General features: G+C 37.3%; 1 protein-coding gene across 19 annotated transcripts in view; it reads left to right on the top strand.

The window, feature by feature from the left end:
* The window catches only part of GPHN (gephyrin), a 475981-nt gene that overhangs the window by 398498 nt on the left and 51356 nt on the right, over nucleotides 1-26127 (top strand). For all 19 annotated transcript variants that reach the window (XM_056133389.1, XM_056133387.1, XM_056133400.1 and 16 more), the window contains 4 exons: nucleotides 4668-4723; nucleotides 20747-20866; nucleotides 22915-22973; nucleotides 23989-24142. In XM_056133389.1, the coding sequence (XP_055989364.1) occupies nucleotides 4668-4723; nucleotides 20747-20866; nucleotides 22915-22973; nucleotides 23989-24142 (389 nt within the window). The remainder of the gene's footprint in view (nucleotides 1-4667; nucleotides 4724-20746; nucleotides 20867-22914; nucleotides 22974-23988; nucleotides 24143-26127) is intronic.

Raw genomic sequence — 26127 nt, 5'->3', positions numbered from 1 at the left:
TAGGAAGAAATGGCAGCTGAGGCTTAGGTGAGAGAACAGATGCCCAGGAGGGAAATATTACTGAGAGTAACATTACAAAAGCATGTCTTCTTGTGTCCATACAAAAAGGACATTGCTCTGAATAAACTGAATCACTTAATCACTTAACTTCCCGTTAGTCGTCGATTTGCTCGAGCGGGCGCCAGTAACGTCTCCATTTGTCCCTGTCGCGTGCTAGTGTAGCCCAATGGCATCTGTTCGCTCCGGGAACATGAAGGGCCTCAAACCGATCGTTCATGATCTTCAGGAAGAAGTCTGACCATCTGGTAGGTGGGCGGCCACGCGGTCTCTTGACATCCCGTGGAATCCAATCAGTAACAGCTCTAGTCCAACGGTCGTCTTTAAATCTCATTACGTGACCAGCCCATCTGATTTTCGACACCTTGGCAAATGAGACAGCATCCCTGATCCTTGATCGTCCACGGATGTCAGAACTCCGGATTCTTTCTCTCATTTGAGTGAAACGTGATATTCCAAGCATAGCTCTTTCTATTCTTCTTTGGGAGACCTGAATGGCGTTCTCATCTTGTTTGCGTAGGGCCCAGGTCTCTGAGGCATATGTTAATGCAGGAAGAACAGTGGAATCAAAGAGATGTGCCTGGAGCCAGAGGTTCTTCGTCCTCTTAGCTATTTCTTCGACGTTCTTGAAGGCGTTCCAAGCCGCTCTCTTCCTCCTGCGCAGCTCGGGTGCCAGGTCATTTGTCATGTTGACCTCTCGACCTAGGTAGACATAGCTGTTGCATTCGGAGATGGTCGTTCCATTGAGAGCTAATGGGGCGTCAGGAACAAGGCTGTTTCTCATAAACATTGTCTTCGTAAGATTCAGCTGTAGTCCTACCTTTCCACACTCACGGTCAAAGTCGGCCAGCATTTGTGCCGCTTGGCTGATGTTTGGTGTTATTAAAACAATATCATCAGCAAAGCGGAGGTGGTGTAATTGCCGACCATCTATCTTCACTCTCATTCCTGAATAAACTATGCAAAGGATTTAGGAAGAAGAGAAAAATAATATTTACAAGTCAACAGAGCACAAAAAAAGAAGTTACAAATAAACACAGGAATGGGAGCACTGTGATGGGAGCAACCCAATAAACCTAAACTCCCTGAGGCTATGCAGGAAGGACAAAACAGTGTTATCCTACACTAGATGATTATAATTATTTGTTTTTTCAGATATGTATTACATCCAGACACTCATTATTTTGTGACATTTATTTGGAGCATATGTGCAGGACATTGATAGAAGCAGTTTGAATGTATTTGGAGTGGTTTCAAGACAAATAATATCGAAACAAATTTTTAAAATTGTTCCCTACCTTTAAACCCATTATCTAGTTGATTCACATAAAACACATATTTATGAAAATTAAGATAACTCACAAAGCAAAATACTGATACATATGTGCAAAACCCAATACTGATACATACATTCATACATACAAGTCAATTTGCAAATTCCTATTATGGAAAAGTCAAATTCATTCATTTTTTTTTCAATAAATATGTATTGAGCATCATTGATAAGCTAGGCACTGTGCCAAGAAGAATAACCAACATAAGTTATATAAAATTTTTATCAGTGCAGGTTTTCTAATAACATAAAGATGGTGAATACTGGCTCACAATTTGACATATATATAACATATACATTATATATATGACCCTGAAAGAGCCCCCAGTACGCTATGGGACTATGCTAGCATGCAACAGAGACTAATGGGGATGTTACTGGCGCCCACTCGAGCAAATCCATGAACAACAGGATGACAAGTGATACAAGTGATATATAGTATGTATACTCATACATATATGGTATATCAACAGGAAACATGGCATTCAAAATATAACATTTTCTGTTGAGAAATACTTATTCGGTCATTCAGCATGCATCCTTCTAAAAAGATTCTTTGGTACCATACTCCTTTGTTCCCTTAACAACTGAATATATTACATGTGAAGCATTCACTGAGTTCTTATTTAAGCAAATACTAGAGATGCCCTAGAGACAAATAATTAATTGCAAATATATTAGTAAACCATTATTGGAATTATTTCAGGTATTCATTGAGGAAACAAAAGAGGAAGTAAGTGACTCAAGCAAAGGAATGTCAAATATGTTTTCATAGAGATGATAACACTTGAGCTGAGTCACAAAGACTAAGAAGTCTCTAATAAGAAAGCAGCGATAAGAAAAGGAAACATCAAGCAATGGATGTAGCAAGTATTATGGACCTGAAATTAGTCATTTCAGTACTTTGGGGACCCTAGAAGACCTAAAATATAAGACATAAAGATGATACAAACTAGAGCACTTGCACATATTGTTCTCTTTAGGTGAAGTTGTAATTAAAATACTTCCACTTTGTCTGTCTGTCTCTATCTCTCTCTGTCTCTCTGTGTCTCTGTCTCTGTCTCTCTCTCTCTCTCTCTCTCTCTCTCTCTCTGTCATACACATTACACATCTCATCTTTTTCCTACTTACGTCATTTCATCCTTCTAATTCAAAGCAGAAATTCTTTAGAGTGCCTTTCCCAGACCCTCTACTTCAGGTATTTTAATTTTATGCTTTCATTTCTCAGTTTGTATTAATATTATTTAATATCTATCTCCTCCACATGGTTAAATTTTATTTAAACCACACCCATGTAAACACACATTAAATACATACAAATCACCAATGACATATGCAAATATGTGATACACGTTATACATATAAACCAAAATGAATTTAATAAAGTAATATTTATATTTAACATGGGCAATAAAATATATTTTATATTTTTTCATTAAAGCTTTTGTTTGCATTATTTTGTAGCCCACCTTTGTTTATGATCTAGAATTTGCAAAACAATGTAGTAAGTTTGCACTGCATTGTAACAGTAGTCTGGTTTTACTCTGTCCCAGCACCTAATTTGACACTTGAGCCATAGAAGAAATGCTGCAGAAATTTAGTGAATGAAGGAAATGACTAAATGCCTTTAAGTGTGTATTCCCAGCAAGAAAACTAAGTATTAGAGAGATTAGTAATTTGCTAAAAGTCCTGACACTAATAAAATAGGTAGAACCAGTATTTGGATTCAGCTTTGTTTTGGTCTAAAACCAGACTAGTTTTACTTTGCACAAAAGCAAAAAGTGAAAGTTTCCAGGTTACTTTGAGAGATGGAAATTAGTAATTTCTCTTGTATATAAGTAGTTTAAAACAATTTTATCTAAATAATTGCATTATTTCAGATGCAGTTAGAGAAGAACTCAAAGATACTTGACATTTTAATTTTCTATAGTTAGAAAAATTATGATTTCCTTTATAGTAAGTAGGGGAAATTATAAAACAAGATTGGCAAAATATTGCTGATTATTGAAACTCTGACTCCTGTGTTTTAAATTGTACATTTAAGAAAAGTTTTGGGGCCAAGAGAGTGTGCAAGGTTAAGGCACTTGCCTACCATTTGGCTGCAACTGCAACCCTTGTTCAAATTCTAGCATCTCATATGGTCCTCTCAGCAACACTGGAATAAGCCAAAAGAAGAGGGGGGCGGGGAAGTTTGAAAGAAAAAAGAATCCATGAACCATAAAGATATCTCAAAAACTGCAACACATGCCATGCCTGCTCAACGCCCTGAGTTCAGTCCCTTGACACCCAATGGCCCCCAGACATTGCTGAGTATGCCCTGGTGACCCTCAACCCTGTTTGTCTTAAATAACATTGTACCACTAAGTCCAAGCATTGATCTGTCCAACTCAGTTTACCAAGTATTGCTGGAAACATCCTCCAGAACCCCTGTGCATTGCTTAGAAGTCCTCCTAAACATAAAAACAGTATGACATAGAAGTATAAGTCACAATCAGAAAACTTAATTAGATAGCTGTCTTAGGAGTATGATGAAGTCCCTTTTAAAAACATTTTCTCTTTTGGAATATTTTTTTATCTAGCCATTATTGTACTGAGTATAGAAAAGTTTTCATCTCTATTGTAAGTGTTTCTTCCCATTTTAAAATTGTCCATGGAAAGTGTAGTGTAACACCACATTTATTCCAAAAAATCTGAATTTTTCTAGTTCAGAAATAACATTTTAGTCTTCTAAAAGATAAGTACTGGGAAATTAATGAATTTTAGTCCTAGCTCTACCCCTGACTTGTTCACGGTGCTTAACCTTTTCTATCTGATTTCCTTTATTCTATAGCTCTTCCTTCAAATGTCAGATGAAGACAAAAATAAATGATCTTTCTACTTTACTAATTTATTATAAATATCAAACTAAGTGATAAGAAAATAATATCAGAAAGTTAAATTTTACAGAAAATTTAAAATACTGATATAATTTTATATGAATATGTATTCGTGATTTGCATTTTCTGGATAAGGAGAGTAGGCTAAGAGGATTTCTTGTATAAAAGGTACAAATGTGGAAATTATGGTACAGCAAGACCTTCTCCAGTAACCAGAAAGGGCATGATAAGGTACTGGTTTCACTAGAATCAAAATAGTAGTTACAAAACCATTGTCTAGTCCAAGAGATTAGACGAAAATGTTTTGCTTTCCTGAAAATTTTAGTAAAATTGAACACTAGGTTCTTATTCCTTGCTAAACTCCATCCTGTTCTTTGTTCTTTGTTCTGTTCCTTTCACAGCTGCTGATGGACCGGGAGATCGTTTCATCATTGGGGAATCCCAAGCTGGTGAACAGGTGAGGTTAATGGCCTGAGAGCCCTAAAAATTTTGGTTTTGTGGGCTTTGGGGGTCTAATTCTGAACAGTTATCTTTATTGTAATAATTATTTTAGTGGTGGATCAGTTATTGATGATGAATTCAAGTGTAGTCCATAAGACAACAAAAGAATTATTACTTAACAACAGAGGACAGTTTCAAAGTAATTACTATGTACTTGCTAAGTGCTACCAATAAACAAAGCTCAGAAGTGTGTGTGTGTGTGTGTGTGTGTGTGTGTGTGTGTGTGTGTGTGTGTGTGTTTATGTTGGGAATTAAACACAGGTCTATTTTGTGAAGGCAGGCACTAAACCACATGTCCTACCTATCTACCAACATTCTTTTGTCTCTGAAAGTCCTTTTCATTTGTTTCATTTTTATTTGGGGGCCACACCCAGAGGTGCCCGGGGACTTACTCCTGCCTCTGTTCTCAGGGATTGCTCCTAGAGAGGTTCAGGGGACTATATGGGATGCCAGGGATTGAATCCAAGTTGTCACCTTGTAAGCAAGTACCATCTGATGCACTATCATTCTGGCCCCAAGTATTTCTTTCTTTTTAAAGAGTATAATTTGGGACAATGGAAGTTTCCGATTTTTGGTACAGAACTGTGTATAAAGTGTCAAATCTAGCTTAGTACCTCCATCAAGGGAAAATTAAGATTCTGTTTCTATGTAATATAAAACATCAAGGGAAAATTAAGATTCTGTTTCTATGTAATATAAAACATCCAAGAGGCTATGCCTCTTTTACCTTGTCCTATGGCCCAGTTGAGCCATGAGCTGATGAGTTTTGGAACCCTCACCCACTAGGAAGCAAGTGCACTACCTGGACCCTTCTGCCCTGTACTGGGGAGAACACAGTCTCAGCCTGCAGAAACCACATGAATTCCTGAGAGCCTGCTTACACCAGTGTCTGCCTGATAAATAGTTATTAGGACTTACTCCAGGCATTTCCAATCTAAATTCCACCAATCCAGATACACTTAATGGACCCAATAACTTCCCCTTCTACCCTGTGCTATCAGGAAAAACACAGTCTCAGCCCCCAGGGACCATGTGGACACCAAGCACTGCAATTTCTGTACTCCACCCACAGAATCTTAATTCAGTGCCAGAATACCCCCCATAAAATCCCCAACAAATATAAAGGAACTACATCTACATCTGCTTATCCCATTGAAACATGGTAATGGAAAAGTCAGAATAATAGAGGCATAAAAATTTGCCTATTAGAGTAAAATAATGAATCAGGTCAGTACTCAAGTCAGAAATCTAAAACTCCGTTGTCAGTACCTACAAAGATCTAAGAACAATAGGAAAACAAAAGAATTCAGCTACTTTTGGTAGATAGGAACCTATGTCCAGAAAAGTCCTTGAGTGTCTCAAAACTCTCAAGACTGAATGAGGAGGATCTCAAATCAAAGCTATATGCAGTAACAGTAGAAATTAAGCTATCACTGTAAGAGAAATTCAGTCAACTCAAAGAAAAAGTGATTCAAAATATGAAAAAACCCATACAAATGGAATTGAAAGAGCAAGAGTACAGTAACATGCTGCAGCAACAGAACTCTGAATGCAGAGATCTATATCAGCATGTTGAAGACACTACAAGCCAGCATCAAAAAACCAAAAAGAATGGATGAGAATGTCATATATTTAATGAATAACAGCAAGAGGAGTAATTTCTGAGTTATAGAAATACCAGAAGGTGGTGGGGAGAGAGGAGGAAAGAACTACCCTGTAAAAAATAACGACTCTTTTATATTTTTGAGTGATTTTTTTTCTGTCCTGGGTTAAAGGCCCAAAAGGGGATTGCTGGGTCTTATGGCAGCTCAATTTTAAGCTTACTGAGAACCCTCCATACTATTTTCCATAGGAATCCAGACAACATTCCCACCAGTAGTGGATGAGAGTTCCTTTTTCACCTTATCCCCACCAACACAGATTGTTCCTGTTATTTTTTATATGAAGGATGGGGGAAGAAGAAAACAGATAAAACGCAGCAGGGAACAAGGGACAGTGTGCATCTGTGGTGTTAAGGAATGGTAGAGCTAAATTCAGACCACGAAGTCAACAGCACTGAAAGCATGAGGCCAAAAAGTTCAGCAAACTTAAAAAAGTACCTATAGAAATGGCAGACTGGAGTTGTCGGGGGGTGAGGGTACAGAGGGAACCTGGGAACACTAGTGGAAGGAAGATGAAGTGGTATCGGTAATGGAACATTATATGTCTAAAAGCCAACTGTGAAGAACTGTGTAAATCATGGTGCTTTCAAAAAATAAAAACAGGGGCGGGGAGGGGGGAATAGAAGATTCCCCAAAAAGAATAAATAAATAAATAAATAAATAAATAAATACTTGGCTCACCCAGTCTCTGGAGAAAGGCTTCTGCACAAATCCAAAAGGTTCAAAGAGTACAAAACAAAAATAAACTCAAAGAGATAGATACTAAAATACACTGTAATCAAAATAGCAGGAATCAAAGACAGAGACAGACTATTTGAATTAACAAGAGAGAAGAAAAACCTAAAAAAAAAACAAAACAAAAAAACCCTTTCAATCTAGAGTCCACTCCCCTGCAAAGCTGTCATTTAGATATAAGGGAGGCATAAAAACATTCTCAGTCAAACACGATCTGGTGATTTTTGCTGTAACTAAGTCAAGCCCTGGGGCCAGAGAGATTGTACAGCAGTTAAGGTGCTTACCGTGCATGGTTCAATTTTCAGCATACTGTGTGGTCCCCTAAGAACCACCAGCAGTGATTCCTGAGAGCAGAGCCAGGAATAATCCCTGAACATTGCTGGGTGTGGCCCAAAAACTAAAAGAAAAATTTAAAAATTAAGACAACCCTGCAAGAAATACTGAAAGGTCATAAAGAGCAAATGGTCAGTTGCAAAAGCAACCAAACCCCATAATACACAGAAAAAATGGCAACACCGCCCTTTATATCAACAACTTGCTTTTTTTTTTAAATTATGACATCGTGATTTACCAAGTTCATAATACAGTTATTTCAGGCCTTAGATGTTCCAACACCAATCATACCACCAGCAGTGTGCCCTTCCCTCCACAAATGTCCCCAGTTTCCTACCCACCATCCTTGCTTTTCCCCTGCAGGCACAAATAAATTCACTTCATAATTTTTGTTACAATACAAAGGCAAGTGGAATTATCAAAACTTATATCAGTAAGAGTTCTTTGGGGGCCAAAGCAATAGTACAGCAGGTAAAATGTTTGCCTTGTGTGTGGCCAACCCAGATTCAGTCCTCAACACTACATATAGCCCCCTCGAGCACTGCCAGGAGTAATTCCTGAGTTTAGAGCCAGTAGTAATCCCTGAGCATTGCTGAGTATAGCCCATAAACCAAAAAAAATATTTTAAACTAAGATTCAACTTGTGATAATTGTTATATCTCACAGTGATGTTACTAAAGTCATTGTCTAAGTATCTGCTGTGCTAGTTAATGGTAGTTGAACCTTCTGTGCTATTGTTTAGGTTTAGTGAATTTTATGGTCTTCTATACAACTTTCCAATCAGATCTGTTGACAGTACTGTGAAATTTTGTGGTGTTAGGGCCATGCAATCCAGGATCTATAGATCTGGAACAGTTTGGTGGCTTGGCAGTTTGATGAAGTTTAGGTGTGAAACTGGACCATACCTATGTTGGAGGGTGTCAGGTATGGCTGCCGACTGCTGTGCCTTCATGGAAATGGACTACATTCTCCCATCAAAACACAGAGAGTGCCTTATTGGATCAAGAAACAAAATCTGTCTATCTGCTGCTTATATAGGAAACACACCCAAATTCACAGGATAATTAAAGGCTCAAAGTATAAGGATGGAAAACAAAACAATCATATAAGCCAATGGTACACCAAAAGCAAAACAAAACCAAAAAAAAAAAAGTTGATTGCTGTACATATAACAGAGCAGATAGAATCAAATGGAAAGAAACACCTACAAACAGACACTGCTTATTGGTTATGGGAACAATAGATCAAGAACAATATATAGAATAATATATCTTATAAACATAATATATCTTATAACATGTAAAGGGTTAAAAAAAATTCATAAAGATTCTGCTCATATACCTAAAGAAGTATATAGATAGAAACCATAGATAGAAACACAAAAGTAGTGGGAGACTTTAACACTCAGCTGTCACTATCAGACAAATCCACCATATAAGATCCCTAAATAAGGAGTTAGAAGAACAGAAATTAATGAACATGTACAGGTTCCTCCATCCTGAAAAATCCAAATACACATTCTTTTCTAGTGTACATAGAACATTCTCCAGGATAGATCATATACTAAGGGATAAATCAAGCATATATAAACTTACAAATATATAAATCATACCAAGCATCCTCTCATCACCATGAAGGTAAAAATTAACCATGAAAAGAAAATGTGGAAAAACTCCAGCAACTGTAATCTGAGCAAAACACTGCTAAATAATAACTGAGGGCTAGAGAGATAGCACAGCAGGTAGGGCGTTTGCCTTGCACGCGGCCGACCCAGGTTCAATTCCCAGCATCCCATATGGTCCCCTGAGCACCGCCAGGAGTAACTCCTGAGTGCAGAGCCAGGAGTAACCCCTGTGCATCGCCAGGTGTGACCCAAAAAGCAAAATAAATAAATAATAACTGAGTCAATAAAAGAAATCAAGGCAGAAATAAATAGATTCTTTGAAACTAATACAAGCTATCAGAATCTGTGGGATATAGCAAAAGCTGTACTAAGAGGAAAATTCCTAACGATGCGGCCTACATTAGGAAAAAATTTAAAAACTCATATCAGCAACCTAACCATACATCTCTAACACCTGAAGAACTGTGAACTCCTGAAGTATTAGAAAGAAAGAAATAATAGAAATTAGAGCAGAAATCAATGATACAGAAATCAAGAGAGGAAGGAATAAATGAAAACAGGAGATTGTTCTTTAAAAGGAGAATGAGTTTATGAAGTAAAAAGAGAAAATGCCCAAATAGATCAGAGATTAAAGAGGAGAAATTACAACAGATTCCACCAAAATTTAAGTATCGTGATAGATTACTATAAATGCTCTACACTGTTAAGCTTAGAGAATTTAGAAAAATTAATAGATTTTTTTGCTTATGTTTTTATTTGGGGGCCACATTAGTGATTCTTATAGGTAACTCTTGGCTCTGCACTGAGGAATCACTTAGTAGTGCTCAGGGGATCATGTGGTATGCCCAGTATCGAACCTGAATCAACCACATGCAAAGCAAGCACCCTGCCCTTTCTACTGTTACTCTGGCCCCCAATGGCAGATTATTATAATTATGTAACCTCCCAGAACTGAGCAAGGAATAAATAGAAGACCTAAACAAGCCAATCACAGGAATTAAGAATCGTCCCAAGAGCAAAAGTCCAGATGGGTTTACTGGTGAGTTCTCTCAAACCTTCAAAGACTTCCTTTACTTCTCAAGCTCTTTCAGAATGTTGAAGAAACAGGAATCCTTCCTAACCATTTCTATGAAGCCAACATTGCTCTAATACCAAAGCAGATGGAGATAATACTAAAAGGAAAATTTCATACTAATTTCCCTAAAGGACATGATGCACATGATGCAAAATTCCTTAACAAAATCTTAGCAAACCAAATGCATAAGATCAAACGCATAAGATCAAAAAAATCTTATGCCACAATGAAGTAGGATTCATCCCAGGAACACAAGGATTGTTCAAATATGCAAATCAATTAATATAATACACCACATCAATAAAAGGGAAAGATACTATGAACTGATAGGGGAAGCTTTTGATAAGCACCAACATCAAAAAACTCTCAACAAAGTAGGGGTGAAACAAACCTTACTCACAATAGCAATAGCCAACCATAACAAAACCACAGCCGGTATCATTCTCAATGGTTAAAAACTGAAAACATTCTCTCTGAGATTTAGACAGAAGGGAAGGATGTCCACTATCTTCACTATTCCTCAGTATAGTATTAGAAACCCTAGAAACAGCAATCAAACAAGAAAAAGAAAGAGATCTAAATTGAGAAGTTAAATTATCACTATTTGCACATGACATGATATATGTAGAAGATTCTCTAAAGTGAGAAGCTCCTAAAAAGAATAAACCGATATAGCAAAATAGCCAGCTACAAAGTAGTACAGAAAATCAGTTGCATTCCTATATGCAAGTAACAAACTAGAAGAGAAATTGTTTAGAGTATACTCTATTCAAAATAGTATCTGAAAACATAAGGTACCTAGGAATCAACCTAAGATGTAAGAGAACTATACCATGAAAAGTATAAATCACTTAAGAAAGAAATAGAAGACCTTAGGAAGTTGAAAACTATTCCATTTTCATAGATTGAAAGAATCAATATTGTCAAAATGAACATCCTACCTAATTTATTATATAGATTCAGAGCACTGCCATTCCTGATTCTGATGATATTCTTCAAAGACTTAGAACAGCCAATAATTGAGTTTATATGGAATTATAAAACAGTAAGAGTCATAGAGATAAAACAGCAAGCAGGGCACTGCCTGCATATGGCCAACCTGGATTTGATCCCCAACACCAGATAGTCCCCTGAGCACTTCCAGGAATGATTCCTAAGCACAGCTGGGTATGGCCCACCCAGAATAACCAGAGCCATACTGAAGAAAAAGAAATTGGGAAATATTCCATTACCTAATTAAAATGGTACTATAAAGCATAGTGATAAAAATAGCATATTACTGAAATAAGGATAGACTCTGACAAATGGTTTGGAATCAGGTATCCAAAGAATAATCTTCAGATCTATGGTCAAGTAATTTTTAATATATTTTATTTTTTATAAAGTTGTTCACAATTATTTATTACACTCAATATTCCAACACCAATCCCACCACGATTATATTTTCCTACCACCATTATTTACAATTTTCCCAACCACTACCCAAGCCTGCCCCAATAGCAGGCCCTAGATAATTTATTTTATATTGCTTGTTATGAATAATTCACTAAAAATGATCAAAAAAGATTTCCTTAGAAGAAAGTAAAGTGTAAAGATTCTTTTGTCTCACCCTGGAGCCATTAAGCCCTTATAAAAGAGATAACTAACATGTTGTTACAGGTTAAGCCTGTGTGTTAATATTTTCTTAATTGAGTTTGGTTGCCTTCTACTTTATATTCCATCCAGTGTAATACACTATTCCTGATACATCAGTGGTGTAGAGCTTGAGATACTCCAGGAATTCTAAAAATTTGAAAGGGCTGATGCACCAGGAGTTGAATTTTTAACTGGTTGGTGACTTTGGGGTCCAAAAGCATCTCTACAGCTTGTTGATGTCTTTCAAGATTTATTTATGGAGTCTCTGGATCATGGCAAGTTAATGAGCTTATGTGGCTCCAGAAGCAGTTCATGGGCGTGACATCCAGGCTCCCGGAAGAACAAAGCAATGAGGGGCGGTAGTCCATCCTTGACTCCCTTAGAGCCTGGAGATTTCATTCACAAAACCCAGATTACCTGAGTTTTTCAACAGATTTATTCCTGGGGAAGGCTCATCCCGAGAATATGGAGTCCAGTTGTGAGCACAGCGATGATTGGAGTGTGGAGATTTTCATCTGCCAGGGCTGTTTGGGGGGATAGTGGGCTCATCTGCCCCCCCCACTTCAAGGTGCCCCAGATTTAGACTCAACCTGGCACCAGGTCTGGACACATCTCTGGTGAACTAACTTTTGACAAGAAAATGACCACTAAAGGTACCCTCTACTTCAAAGATGGGAAAACTGGATAGCCACATGTGAAAAAAAAAATCTAGAAACCTCATGCTTTTCACAAAAGTCAATTCAAAGTAAATCAAAAACCTTGACATCAGACCAGAATCCATAAAACATGTTGTGGAAAATATAGGAAAAATGCTTCAATATTTGGATTTCAGAGGTGTTTTAAATGATATAATTTCATTGGGAAAGGCAAAAAAAACCAAAAATAAACAAATGAAACTACATCGATTTAAAAGTTTCTGCATGGCTAAAGAAACTCAGGCTAAAACTAAAAGATACCCAACTGAACAGGAAAAAATAATTGCATTCAATACATCAGATGAAAGGTTAATATTCAAGATGTGTAAATAGTACTCACAAAGATTTTTTAAAAGTAAAAAACTGATCAAAATTATGGGGAGAGGACACAAACCACTTCTCTGAAGACAGACAGATGACCAATATGAAAAAGTGCTCGTCATTACTTATTATGAGGGAAATCCAAATCAAGACATCAACTGAAATACCATCTCACACTAGTGAGAATGTGACATCAGAAAATCTAGAAACCATCAATGTAATGAAAAAGGAACTCGCATCCACTGCTGATAGGAATATTGCCGGGTTCAATCCCTATGAAAAACAGTATGCAGATTTCTCAGAAAAGTAAGGCTAGAGCTGCCTTATGACCCAGCACTTCTCCTTCTTGGTATCTATTCCCAAGGCAAAATATAAATAAATAAATAAATAATGCATTCAAAAGGATATATCTTTATACACACAACATTATTTATTGCAGTGCTTAGCACAATAGCTAGGATATAGTATCAACCTGGGTGTCCAACAACAGATTAGTGAGATAGTGAAGGTGTGATGTATGGAATACCATACAGTTTCAAGGAAGGATGAAATCATGTACTTTGCTGCAACTTGTATGGAACTGAAGGATATCATGTTGAGTGAAGTAAATCAGAAGAAAAACAAATACAGATGATTTCACTTATCTGTAGTATGATAGAATAACAAGATACAGGAATCGTATCAAAGAGGGGATACCTGGAAAATACTAGGTCCTAGATTATTAAAATGGAGACAGGGAGGGAAGGAAATTAAGGGAGAAAATAAGAAGAGACATATAGGAGGTAATGGGTAGGAGTCAAGGCCCTTGACTTACAGGATAATGGGTAGGAGTCAAGGCCCTTGACTTACAAGGCCCAAGACCCTACACTGGTGGTGTAGAGGTCTGGTACATGTATCTATCAGAACCACAGAGCTAACAACAAATTCATCGTGAGATCCAATCTACAACAACCAAACTTTAAAATGTGCCTGTTGAGGCTAAGGGGTGTGAGGGAACTTGGAGGTATTAGTGGAGGGAAGTTGACACCAGTGATGAGATCACTGATAGAACATCATATACCTGAAATTCAACTGTGAATAACTTTGTAAATCACAGTGCCTTAACAAAGAAAAAATTCACTAGTGATTTAAAGTTGCATTTTAAACACCTAAGCTGAAAAAATAAAATTACCATGCTAACAAACACTGTCCTCCCATTGTTCATCAATTTGCTTGAGCGGGCCCAGTAACGTCTCCATTTTGAGACTTGTTACTGTGTTTGGCATATTGAATACATCACGGGAGCTTGCCAGGCTTTGCCATGTGGGCAAGATACTCTTGGTAGCTTGCCGGGCTCTCTGAGAGGGGCAGAGGAATCGAACCCAGCTCTGCCAGGCTGGCTGCATGCAAGGCAAATGCCCTACCGCTGTGCTATCGCTCCAGCCCATATGATCTAGCAAATAAAATTTAAAAATAAAACTTCTAAGAAATGTCACCATAATTGATAAGATCTAGTTTTTAATCTTAATCTAAAGGGAGTACCGCAAATATTGCAAATTTTGATCCAGAGCAGTAGTACAGTGGGCAGGATGATTTGTGGAATGTGAAGTAACATATTAGAAGAATAACACCTAAAGATAGTAGAGATAAGGGTCAGGAGGATTGCCCCATGGCTTGGAAGCCATTTTCGTGCTGGGGGAAAAGGCAGGTGGGATGGAGAAGAGACCACTAAGTAAATGATAGTTGGAAGGATCGCTCAGTATGGTAGACCCATTCTGAAAGTAGACTATGGACCAAACATGATGGCTTCTTAGTGCCTATATTGCAAACCATAACACCCAAAAGTAGAGATTAAGAGGGAATGTGTCTGCCACAGAGACGGGGGTGGGAAGGGGTGGGGGTGACGGGAGGAACACTGGGAATATTGGTGGAGGGATGTGTACTCAAACATTGTTTGATTGGAACCTAATCACAAAAAACTTTTAAGTTTGTAACTGTATCTCATAGTAATTCATTAAAATTGAAAAAAAATTTTTCTAAAAATGAGCAGGGTGCTTGCCTCGCATGCAGGCAATCCAGGTTCAATCCCCAGTGTTGTAGTGATGGTCCACAGAGCTCCTCCAGGAGTGATCCCTGAGCACAGAGGCAGGAGTAAGGCCTGCCAGTGTCGGGTGTGGCAAAAAAAGTAAAAATCCTACAGCAAGATTTTCTGTTCAACTATTGGTATATGTCTATTCTACTCTTAATTATATATGAAAATTTCTTCATATATTAAGTAATTTTTTATGTTGGGTCTAATTTATGTAAACTGGTAGAAATCCTTTATCACTTAGAATTACTAATTTTGGAAAGCACCCATTTTTTTTCATTTAATAACCACACAAAAGCACTTATTAAAAGTTAGTGGAAGGGCCAAGGTGATGGTACAGAAATTAAGGTACTGTCCTGGCACTCACCACCCCCTGCTCCTTGGAAATCTACCTTCTCTAAGAAATAAAGAGAAAGTATTCCCCACCAGTTTCACTTGGGACTACTAATGACTCCCAGATCATTCCAGTTCCTACCCTCCCACACACACCCCCGTCCCCTACACACACACACACATACATACACACACATGTATCACCGAAGCTGAATTTATAGAATATGGTACCTTGAAGCAAATTAAACTGAGTAGGCCTAGAGGCTAACACATTCAAGTTCAAGAAAGAAATGCCCTGAAGTGAGTATCTTTAGTACTCACTTTCTGCCTTAACCAATAAGGATTTTGCAAAAGGATTCATGCCTCTATTAAATATATTTGGTCAGGCTGGAAAGATAACTCAGTGTACTGGAATGCATGCTTTTCATATAGAAGGCCTTGGTTTGATACTCAGCTTTGAACACTGCTGGGGGTAATCCTGAGACTGAGCCAGGAGTAGTCCCAGAGTATTGCCAGCATAGCCCACAATCCAAAAGTTGAAAAATAGGATCAGAGGAATAGCTCGATGGAATGAGTAGATACTTTGCATACAAGAGGCCCAGGTTCCATCACCATCACTACACAATCCCCTGAGCACCGCTAGGATTATCCCCCCAGCACAAAGTATGGTCTGAGCACTGCTGAGTATGGTCAGAATCCAAAGTAATAAAAATAATAGGGGTCAGGATATAGTAAAGCAACTAGGGTTTGATTCTTGGAACCACCTGGTACTCTGAGCATTACTGTGCAAAACTCTGGAGAACCCCAGTACCAAGGGGTGACCCAGGTAAATCCCAGCACCTCAGAATCTATGCAGCATCACAGCATTGTATCCTTGGGCTCTTGGCTTGAACCACTGGCCTGGCTGATTTAGGATTATCAGTGGAACTCCCAGGCCTTCTGAGTATTTTCGGGAATCCCCAAAATAATGATAAATGTCTTTGTTTCACTTGCACGGAAGACAAATTTGGCAGTCATAACTCCACTATAAAGTACACATGGTGTAAAAAAATCATGGTTTCATTTTTAAAACTCACCACTGAACTGGTTATTAAGAGACATTGTAGTTAAAAAATCTTATTCATGGTGTATTAAGAGACATCCTAGTTAAAAAATGTCTAGATTTGAGCTGAAGAGATAGTACAATGGGTAAGATTCTTATAGTTGAACTGGGTTTGGTCCCTGGCAACCCATATGTTTCCCTGAGCACCAGAAATAATCCCTGAGCACAGAGCTAGGGATAAGCCCTGAGCACAGCTTAATAAATCGTCCCCCCCAAAAAAATAAAATAAAAAAGTGTCTAAGGTTAAAATTTTTTAATTAATGCACTGGTACCTAAACTCTTTTGAGTTGGAGGGTGGTCCTCTCAGGTGTTGCTCAGGAGGTATGGGATCCCCTCTGAGTGATTCTCAGTCAACTGGGTCTGTAACTCAATGTGAGAACCATAGAATGTGATGCTGCTCAGGCCCTTCCATTCCGGGGACTACCAGGACAATCCCTGAAGTACTTGTTGACCTCTAGGGCTGCATCCAACAATGCTCAAGGAACCATGTGGCACCAGGAATTGAACCAGGTTAGGCCATTTGCAAGGCATGACCTCAATTCCTGTACCATCTCTCCAGATTTTAACTGGCAGAATAGCACTGTCCTCCCATTGTTCATCGATTTGCTCAAGCGGGCACCAGTAACATATCACAACAAATTGTGAAACTTGTTACTGTTTTTGGCATATTGAATACATCATGGGTAGTTTGCCAGGCTTTGCCACGCAGGCGAGATACTCTCAGTAGGTTGCTGGGCTCACTGAGAGGGGCGAGGAATCAAACCCAGGTGGGTCACGTGCGAGATAGATGCCCTACCCACTGTGCTATCACTCCAGCCCAATAGCAAAATATTATATTAAAATGTAACAATTCCAAATAAGCCTGGAATGTTTTATTCAAAGAAAAGAATAAAGTAATATAAGATAGACATCTGATCCCAAGAATCTACAGAGACTACAGGAGAAAAATAGAACACTTGAATTATATCAACAAAGGTTATATAACTCCTGTAGTTAGTAGTTGTTTTGGTAAAGAGATTGTTCTGAAATTGTTGGTTGGCCACCAACTTTGTGCCAGGCACTTTCTAAGGCTCTAACATAGAACAAGCAATGTGTCTGCATTTAAAAAAATAATAATAATAAAGATTAATTCAGGGACAATAGCCAAGATATTTGCAGGCTTAAGGGAAGCTCAGAGAGTAATGCGAAAAATTTAGGTGATGGTAACAGTTACCAACTCTCAATGTGAAGGAGCAAAAGAAAAGAGTGATATCAGAACCATAGGAGATTCGTATCTCTGAAAGAGATCACTTAACTAGAGCTATAGGCCTCAGTAGTCATGGCTTAACCATCACCAAAATGTAACCCAGAGGAAAAGTTCAGTAAGTGGTACAAAATATACTTTTCTCCCTCTCCTATCTTTAAATCTTCTAGTGTTCTTTCCCATTACTAAACCTTACTAAAAAGTAAAATGATGATATCCTGGTAGAAATAGTCCTTGGAGGGGCTGGGGATATAGAGAACCCTTGTACCACAAGACCTTCTGAGTACCATGGGTGGGTGTAGCCTTGATGGCCTCCAGCACTGCCAGCCCAAGCAGAGCCACATCTTTGGACCAAACATTGAATTACCCTGCCCAGTTGACAGAGTATCCCTGGGCCCCCTGAACACTGCTTGAGAGGCACAAAGCTATTAAAAAGTCCATAGAACTCAACATTCTAGGCCATGTAAATTATAGAATAGAAAATTATGTCATGTGGGAGGGCAAAGAAAAAATAAGATAAATTTCTGTCTTTGTAGGACTATTTTTTTTTAATTAAATCACTATGAGATAGTTAGAAAGCTTTCGTGTTTGAGTTTCGGGAATACAATGATCAAACACCTACCCCTTCACCAGTGCACATTTTCCACCACCAAAATCCCCAGCATCTTCCCCATCCCAACCCTTGCCTGTGTGGCAGACAATTTTCACAATACTCTCTCTCTACTTCGATTACATTCAATATTTCAACACCAGTCCCACCATTATTATTTGGAATTTTCCTGCCATCACTGAAACCTGTTGAAAAGACATAGCTAGACAATTTATTTTGTATTGCTTGTTATGAATAGCATATGATGTCATGTGGCCGCTAGATGGGTGCACGCTCCTGGAATTCTAAAATTTTAGATAATCAGGGTCTGGAGAGATCTCTACAGCGAGCTGCTCAATTCCAAGATTCTTTTGTGTGTCTCTGGATCATGGCTGTTTAAGGAATTTAAACAGTAGCCGGAGGCAGTTCACGGACGTCATCTCAGAGTCCCATTGGGGCAGAGGGGTGAGAGGGACCAGCCCATACCCTGTCCTGTGAAGCCTGGCATCTGCCGTTACTGCTCCCGCATACCTGGGATTCTCATTGGGTTCTGGACAATGGCAGCCGCCAGGATTCCTAGAGTGCAGGCAGAGGGACAGCACCTGCTCCCATCTGGAGTAGCCCGGTGAAATCGGCCTGGTGCAAAGTCCAGAGGCACCTCTGCAGGGAGCTGCTCAGTTCTGAGATTCTTTTGTGTTTCCAGGACTAATATTTATAACACAATAAAGTATACTTAGCACTGTACCAAGTATAAATTGAGAGTTCAAAATATTAGCTGTTGGTGGCATAATTTAAAGCAATAATATTATGAAAATATATTTAAGGGTTTTTTAAATATAGTTTTACTTTGTACATCCAGTTTAATTTTGTTGTTTTCTTAAATATTCCCTTAAATTTTTATATAATACAAAATACATAATACCAATGTACCATCTTAACTGTTTTTAAAATAAAACTTGGTAGCATTAAGTATGTTCATATTGTTGTATTCTATGATTTTAAATTTTTACAAAGTATATGTCTTTAGAAATGTATTTTTTATCAAATTTTTCTTTTTGGAGAAAAGTTAAAGCATTTCTGTCCTCCACAGTAACCTTTACCATAACTCAGGACAAGGACAGAAATATACCTTTTTTTTTTGTGCTGGGAGACGTATGCAGCGCATGTTGTGTTTTTAGTCTCTTTGTCATTATTATAAAAACTCAGACAATAAAAATTTTGAACATAATGTTTAACTCAAATCATTAGAATAATTTTAAATAATTATAGTTAACTAAATTTTTATTAATTGAAAGGTAAGCCTATGAGTTTTAGAAAGTTTTCAAGAATAATTAAAATTATTTATCTAACTTGCCTTGATTTAACCAAAAATTTAGATATTAACGTACAGATCTCTCAAACACGAACTTTAGTGTATGAGCAAATCTTGGTTTGCCATTAAATGATTCATAAGATTATATTGCATGGCATTTTTTTTAGGTTTTTCAGATCACTTTATGTAAGAATATATTATACAAGTGGCACTTCTTTAAGAAAATAAACTTTAATGTAAATGCTCCTGTTTGTGGGTAGACTTTTACTACATCTCTTCAAAATGAGTAAGACTATAAGCTTCCCCTTTATGGTTTCTATTTTTAAATGTCACATCTTCATGCTTTTCATTTGCAGCAGCAAAGTAAATCAACTTTCTTTTTTTCTTTTTCTTTTTGAATTTTTTAAAAAATTTTTACCTTTATAAAGTTGTTCATAGTATTTGGTTATATTTAATATTCGAAAACCAATCCCACCACCATTACACCTTCCCACCACCATATTTTGGATGTTTCCATCCCAGACTCTAAATACTGCCCCCAAAGTAGAACCAAAATAATTTATTTTAGATTGCTTGTTATGAATGAGCCACTAAAAATGATCCAAAAAAGTTTCTTAGAGGAAAATGTGTGAAGATTGTTGTATTTCACCCAGAGCCATTCAGCCCTCTATGAGATTAGTAACATGTTGTTAAAGGTTGAACCTTGTGTGTATGTATATATATATATATATGTATGTATATATATATGTATATATATGTACAAAAGTATTTCCCCCTAAGATTTTTTGCCTTCTACTTTAAGCCCTATCCAATGTGACATGATACTCTTGGTATATTAGTGGTATAAAGTATGAGATGTCGTGCAGTCCCCAATAGATTCACTCATGGGTGAGGCTCATCCAAGCATGTGGAAAGTGGCCATGAGCATGGCAGTGGTTGAGTTCTGGAGGTTTTTGGCTGCTGGGGCTGGCTCTGTTGGGACAGGGAGGGGAACTCACCCGCGCCCCCTCCAGGTTGCATGGCGCTGGATCTAGAGGAATGTCTATGGCATATCGTTCTTTGTGCTCTTTTGAGAGATTTATTGTTGAGTCTCTGGATCAATGAAATTATATGGCAACTGAGGCAACTTTGGGGGGTGACCACCAAGCTCCCAGAAAAGGGGGGAAGTGGGGGAAGGACACCCATCCCAGTTCCATTGAGTTTTCAGTCATAAGTCTCAGAAAATCAACTTTCTCATACCTTTGTATTTTCAGCCAACTCAGACAGTAATGCCAGGACAAGTCATGCGGGTTACAACAGGTGCTCCAATCCCCTGCGGTGCTGATGCTGTAGTACAAGTGGAAGATACTGAACTTATCAGGGAATCTGATGATGTAAGTCACCACCATGTCTTCCCCTGCCTTTCCTATAGCAGTATTGGAAATCTTGTCTGTTTTCTTCATTGTATATTAAATTAGTCCAATTTTATAATTATACTAGATCTTAACATTGTAGTGTTTATGTTTCCTACTAAGAAGGGATTGTCTTAGCCTGAAAATAGTTTGTTAAAGAATTTTGATTATCATTAGAGTATAGCAGAATTTGAGTATAATAGATCCAAAAATTTCTACATAAAAATAATAAAAGAAACTATCTCAGAGTTAGTAGAAATGTTAACTGTTCACATACCTCCTCACAGTGAAATTTTTCATTCAGACTAGCTTCTAATAAAGTGGGAAGAAGAATTTAAGAAATAATCCAATAGCAAACAATTGGACAAGTTTTTTTTAGTATTACAGTGTCAGGAATTTGAACCAAATGACCTTTTCAACTCTGACTTTCTATAATCGTGGATTATCAAAGGACAATACTAAATTTATGTTTATTACCCCTTTGTTGCCTAAAACAAATTACTCTGGAATCTTTTCTGTTCTTAGAAGATCTTAATCTAATAAAACTAATGATAATTATTGAAGCCAGAATATCAGCCACTAATATAAATAACACTGGAGTATATCTAATCAACTCTAAAAGCAATTAGAGGCCGCCCCAAAAGCCTCTGTCCCTCTCGGAGAGCCCAGCAAGCTACCAAGAGTATTCCATCCGCAACGGCTGAGCCTGGCAAGCTACCCATGGAGTATTCGATATGCCAAAAACAGTAACAATAATGGGCCTCATTTCCCTGACCTTGAAAGAGACCCCAATACACCACTGGGCTACGCTAGCACGCCCAGAGATGAAGGGAGTTGTTATTGGCACCCACTCAAGCAAATCAATGATCAATGGGATGACAAATGACAAGTGACAATATAAATAACACAGTCTCCAATGAGGTTATAATGGTTTGATTTATTGTTTTGTGAAGAAGTTTAAAATACATTTTAAAGGCTAGAGTTAAAAACTAAATATATGTTCTCTTGGGATTGGTATATAGTAAAATTTGGACATTCTGAATGATAGTCACTTTTCTTTTTTTCTTAATTCTTGTAGTATTTTTTTTAGAATTGAGTTCACATGAGTTACAAGACTGTGAATGTTCATCTATGTTTTAGGGGTACACAACATATCCATCACAAAAGTATCACTATCCCTCTACCACTGTATGTGTGGGCCTTTCCATCTCTTCTGCACTCTATTTAATCATACTCACACACACAAGAAGCTTATACAACTCAACTCTTGTCACGTTGTTCACATTACCTTCTATAAAAACTAACCAGATTTATTAGCATCAGAGAAGCCATCAGAGCATTGAAATTCAGAATGCCTGCATCTACAGACTCAGTCACATGACAATTTGAGGTCCATTGTTACAATATTATTCACAACACTTAAATGTAAAATTGATAATCACCATTAATTTACAGAAATCTGCTACCAGGCAAACTGTGCCCTCCTCTGAAATTTTTGCAAATAATTTGGTGCTTTGGCATGTTAATGAACTCATTATTCATCGAAACCAAAGAGAAAGGTTATCCGCATGCACATTCACTACGAAGGTAGCCAACATATTTTTTTTCCATTGAGAATGCTACTTACATTCTATAATATTGACATACATGCAGGTATGTATTTGTTGATCTCCACAAATTGGTGGGGGTTTTTTTAGCTTGAAATGTTCTATTTATTCCTTAGCATTAACCTCTTATATAAAGTTATTATGGTCAAAGTATCTCACCTGCATGGCAAAGCCTGGCAAGCTACCCGTGACGTTTATGATATGCCAAACACAGTAACAAGTCTCACAATGTTACTGGGCCCACTCAAGCAAATAGATGAACAACAGGTGGACAGTGACAGTGATGGTCAAAGTATTTAGCAAATAATTTTATGTTTCTTTATATATTCCAGACCTTGTATGATGATAAAACATTAATTTCTTTTAATCAGAAATTCTTTTAGATTGTTCTGTTTGAAATCATATGACTTGTTCTTATTATAGGGTACTGAGGAACTTGAAGTACGAATTCTGGTGCAAGCTCGGCCTGGCCAAGATATAAGGTAAGTTCTTAATATGTATAATACATAGCTGCTTTTATTTCTACATGATTGACAAACTAATAAGAATGTGGTTATTATAAATCCACAAATCAGTCAAGTTAACATTAGCTTTTCGGACTTTTAATAGAAACTAAATTAATTTTCTGAATTCTGCATCCTTGTCTATGCTGCCTTCTTTTTCACAAAGATGGTAATCACAAATAAAATTTAAAAAATGATAAGGAGGTAAATTTTTGCACCTTTTTAACTCATAGCAATCCTACTCCTAGATAATTCAAAATTATTCAAATCATCCCCTAGGTAATCCATGAACTATCAGTCTTCCAGATAAATTCCAGATTATTTACACAAGCAGCTGATTACCCCACCTTTACTACTTACTACCAATACTCACAAGATTAATTTATTGTTTTATATACAAAAATGAGACTTCATAGACCATGATATACTTTAATTTTCTTTATTAAATAAAATATACTTCCCTAATTCCATTAATGGAATTTTGTTCAACAGCTCCTCATAACAGAGCTACATTCCCATCTCTTTGACAGCAGACCAAGATAAATAGACCTCTGCAGCCATAGAACTGGACCCACCTAAGTGGCACAATTGGAAATTATCTCCATAGCATTATTCTCCATACCACAAAGCTAACAAGCTAAATTAATGCCACTAGATATTTTCATAATAATTTTCAGACTTTATGTTAAAGGAAGTTTAAAGTTTATGCTTTGACAATAACATGTTACAAAGCAATTTATAAAATAATTTTCAAATATATAGTAATGTATTCTGTTTCGCAGGAATAGACTCAATATTTTTTCTTCTATGTATGATTTAATTTTTTTTCATTTAAAAACATACTATTTTTTAGAATATCCTCACTTATTATTCTGCTCTTGCTTCATCTCTTGATGTCTTTCTCCCCTTTACTGTCCTCTGGCACTAATTTTTCCTTTGGTTGAGCAAGTATTATTCTTTATCATATTGCTTATGGTTCTTCTCTGACTTTCAGACCGATTGGCCATGATATTAAAAGAGGAGAATGCGTTTTGGCCAAAGGAACCCACATGGGCCCCTCTGAGATTGGTCTTCTAGCAACTGTAGGTGTCACAGAAGTTGAAGTTAATAAGTTTCCAGTGGTTGCAGTAATGTCAACAGGGAATGAGGTAAAAAAAAAAAAGAAGAAGAAAGAAAAAAAGAAAAGAAAAGAAAAAGAAAAAGTGGTGGTTGGGGAGTGGGGCTTTCAGATGAAAGTATTTAAAACATTTGTTCTGTGTTATCAATAGAACATGTATATTATTCATCTTACCAAATCCCTCTAATAAGGCAATAATAAGCTGACCTCAGGGAAGTGTAATTTCAAAAAAAATGAAGGAACTATTAAAAGTTACATATTAAGAAATGTTCTCCACTTATTAGAATAAAATATAACCAATGGCCTTTCCACCCCTCAGTACAAAGAATCTTGACTGCTACCCATAGAAATTTGACTGTACATACTCAGTCTCTTAGGACAGTGAATTTTGCTACCATGCTTCTGAGATGATGAACCACTTCTTTCTGTGTATGAAGTAATTCAGTGAATTGAGACACTACAGCTAGATTTTCTGCTTTCTCAAAGTTCAATGATGTCACCAAAAAGTGTTTAATGATCATTTTTTCCTCTAAAAGATAGTATTTTTTATGGTTTTCAATTCAGATTATGTCAAAAATGTTATTTCAACCCTGATATGGGAAGGTGAATTTGATAGTCTTTTTTTTTTCTGAGAACTCTTAAAAATTTTCCTTGTCCTTGTTTTGCTTAGATGCAAAATCTCAATTGATGACTCTAAGGTCAAGCTATAATATTGAAAAGTGGATCTGCCAGAAATTCAGCACCTAAGAAAAGAATTAGAAAATACTGAGTAGTTTTAATAACTCTAATTTTAGAGTTAAAAAAAGATTAGAATTGGGGCTGGAGTGATAGCACAGCGGGTAGGGCGTTTGCTTTGCACGCAGCCAACATGGCCGACCCTAGTTCGATTCCCAGCATCCCATATGGTCCCCCGAGCACTGCCAGGAGTAATTCCTGAGTGCATGAGCCAGGAGTAACCCCTGAGCATCGCCAGGTATGACCCAAAAAGCAAAAAAAAAAAACTATGGCATACATCTTAGCTTGTGTGAGATCCTGAGTATAATCCCTACCACAGCATATCCCAAGAGCACCATCCAAACAGATGAGCCAATTTATGTATTTGTTGATTTCAACAAACTATACATGTTAAAATTTAAGTAATGCCATTCAAATTACATGATTGTGTACACATATTTATAACCTCATATATATGTTCAATAAATATTGAGCATCCATCACATTCTGTAATACCAGTCAGGAATTGTCTATACTAAATGTTAAACTTGTATGATTACACTATACCTTGAACCAGTTTACTTAAAAGTTGTTGAAAAGGAAACAACATCCAACAGTGCAACATCAGCTTACTTCTTGAGTGGTACTGATGAATGGTACCTCTTGGCAGTCCACATAACTGTCTATGTATTATTCTCTTTACCTTTAATAGTTCTGGTGCAAGGGAATACGAATCATGCTAGGAGAATATGGAAGCTACCAATTTGGAAACCCCTGTATCACATAGGAATCAGGATGCCTTTTTTATTTGGGAGGTTTCATTCTTTGGGGAGAGTTGGGGGGCACACCTAATGGTGCTCAGGGCTAACTTCTGACTCTGTGCTCAGGGATCACTCCTAGCGAGACTCAGGGGACCATATGAGTTCTGGGGATTGATCCAGGCTCGGCCAGTGCACAGCAGATCTCTGCCTGCATTAATATCTCTCCAGTCCCCAAAAGTCAAGATCTCTTATATCAGTATTACATAGCTTCCAGGTTCCCATAGACAAATACCCACTTCCACATAATAACATTAATAGAAGTCCAAAGCTGTGACTACCCACTAAGTATTTATGATTGCTTCCAACCATTTGCCAGTCAGATCATATTTTTCCATAAGAAGCATTTCATCATTAACAGGTTTCTAAGGAACAGAGCTAGAAATAAACCCAAAGTCAAATTTCTCCTGAGAGATGGAAAAGGGGTTTTGTTCATCTTTATCCTCACCCAAGAAGATGCATTTTCTATAGAAAATTAAAAGAT

Source organism: Sorex fumeus, unplaced genomic scaffold, assembly GCF_029834395.1.
Source record: "Sorex fumeus unplaced genomic scaffold, SorFum_2.1 ptg000098l, whole genome shotgun sequence".
Lineage (NCBI taxonomy): Eukaryota > Metazoa > Chordata > Mammalia > Eulipotyphla > Soricidae > Sorex > Sorex fumeus.
Note: the sequence above shows the minus strand (reverse complement) of the source record. Positions and strands in the feature narration are given on the sequence as shown.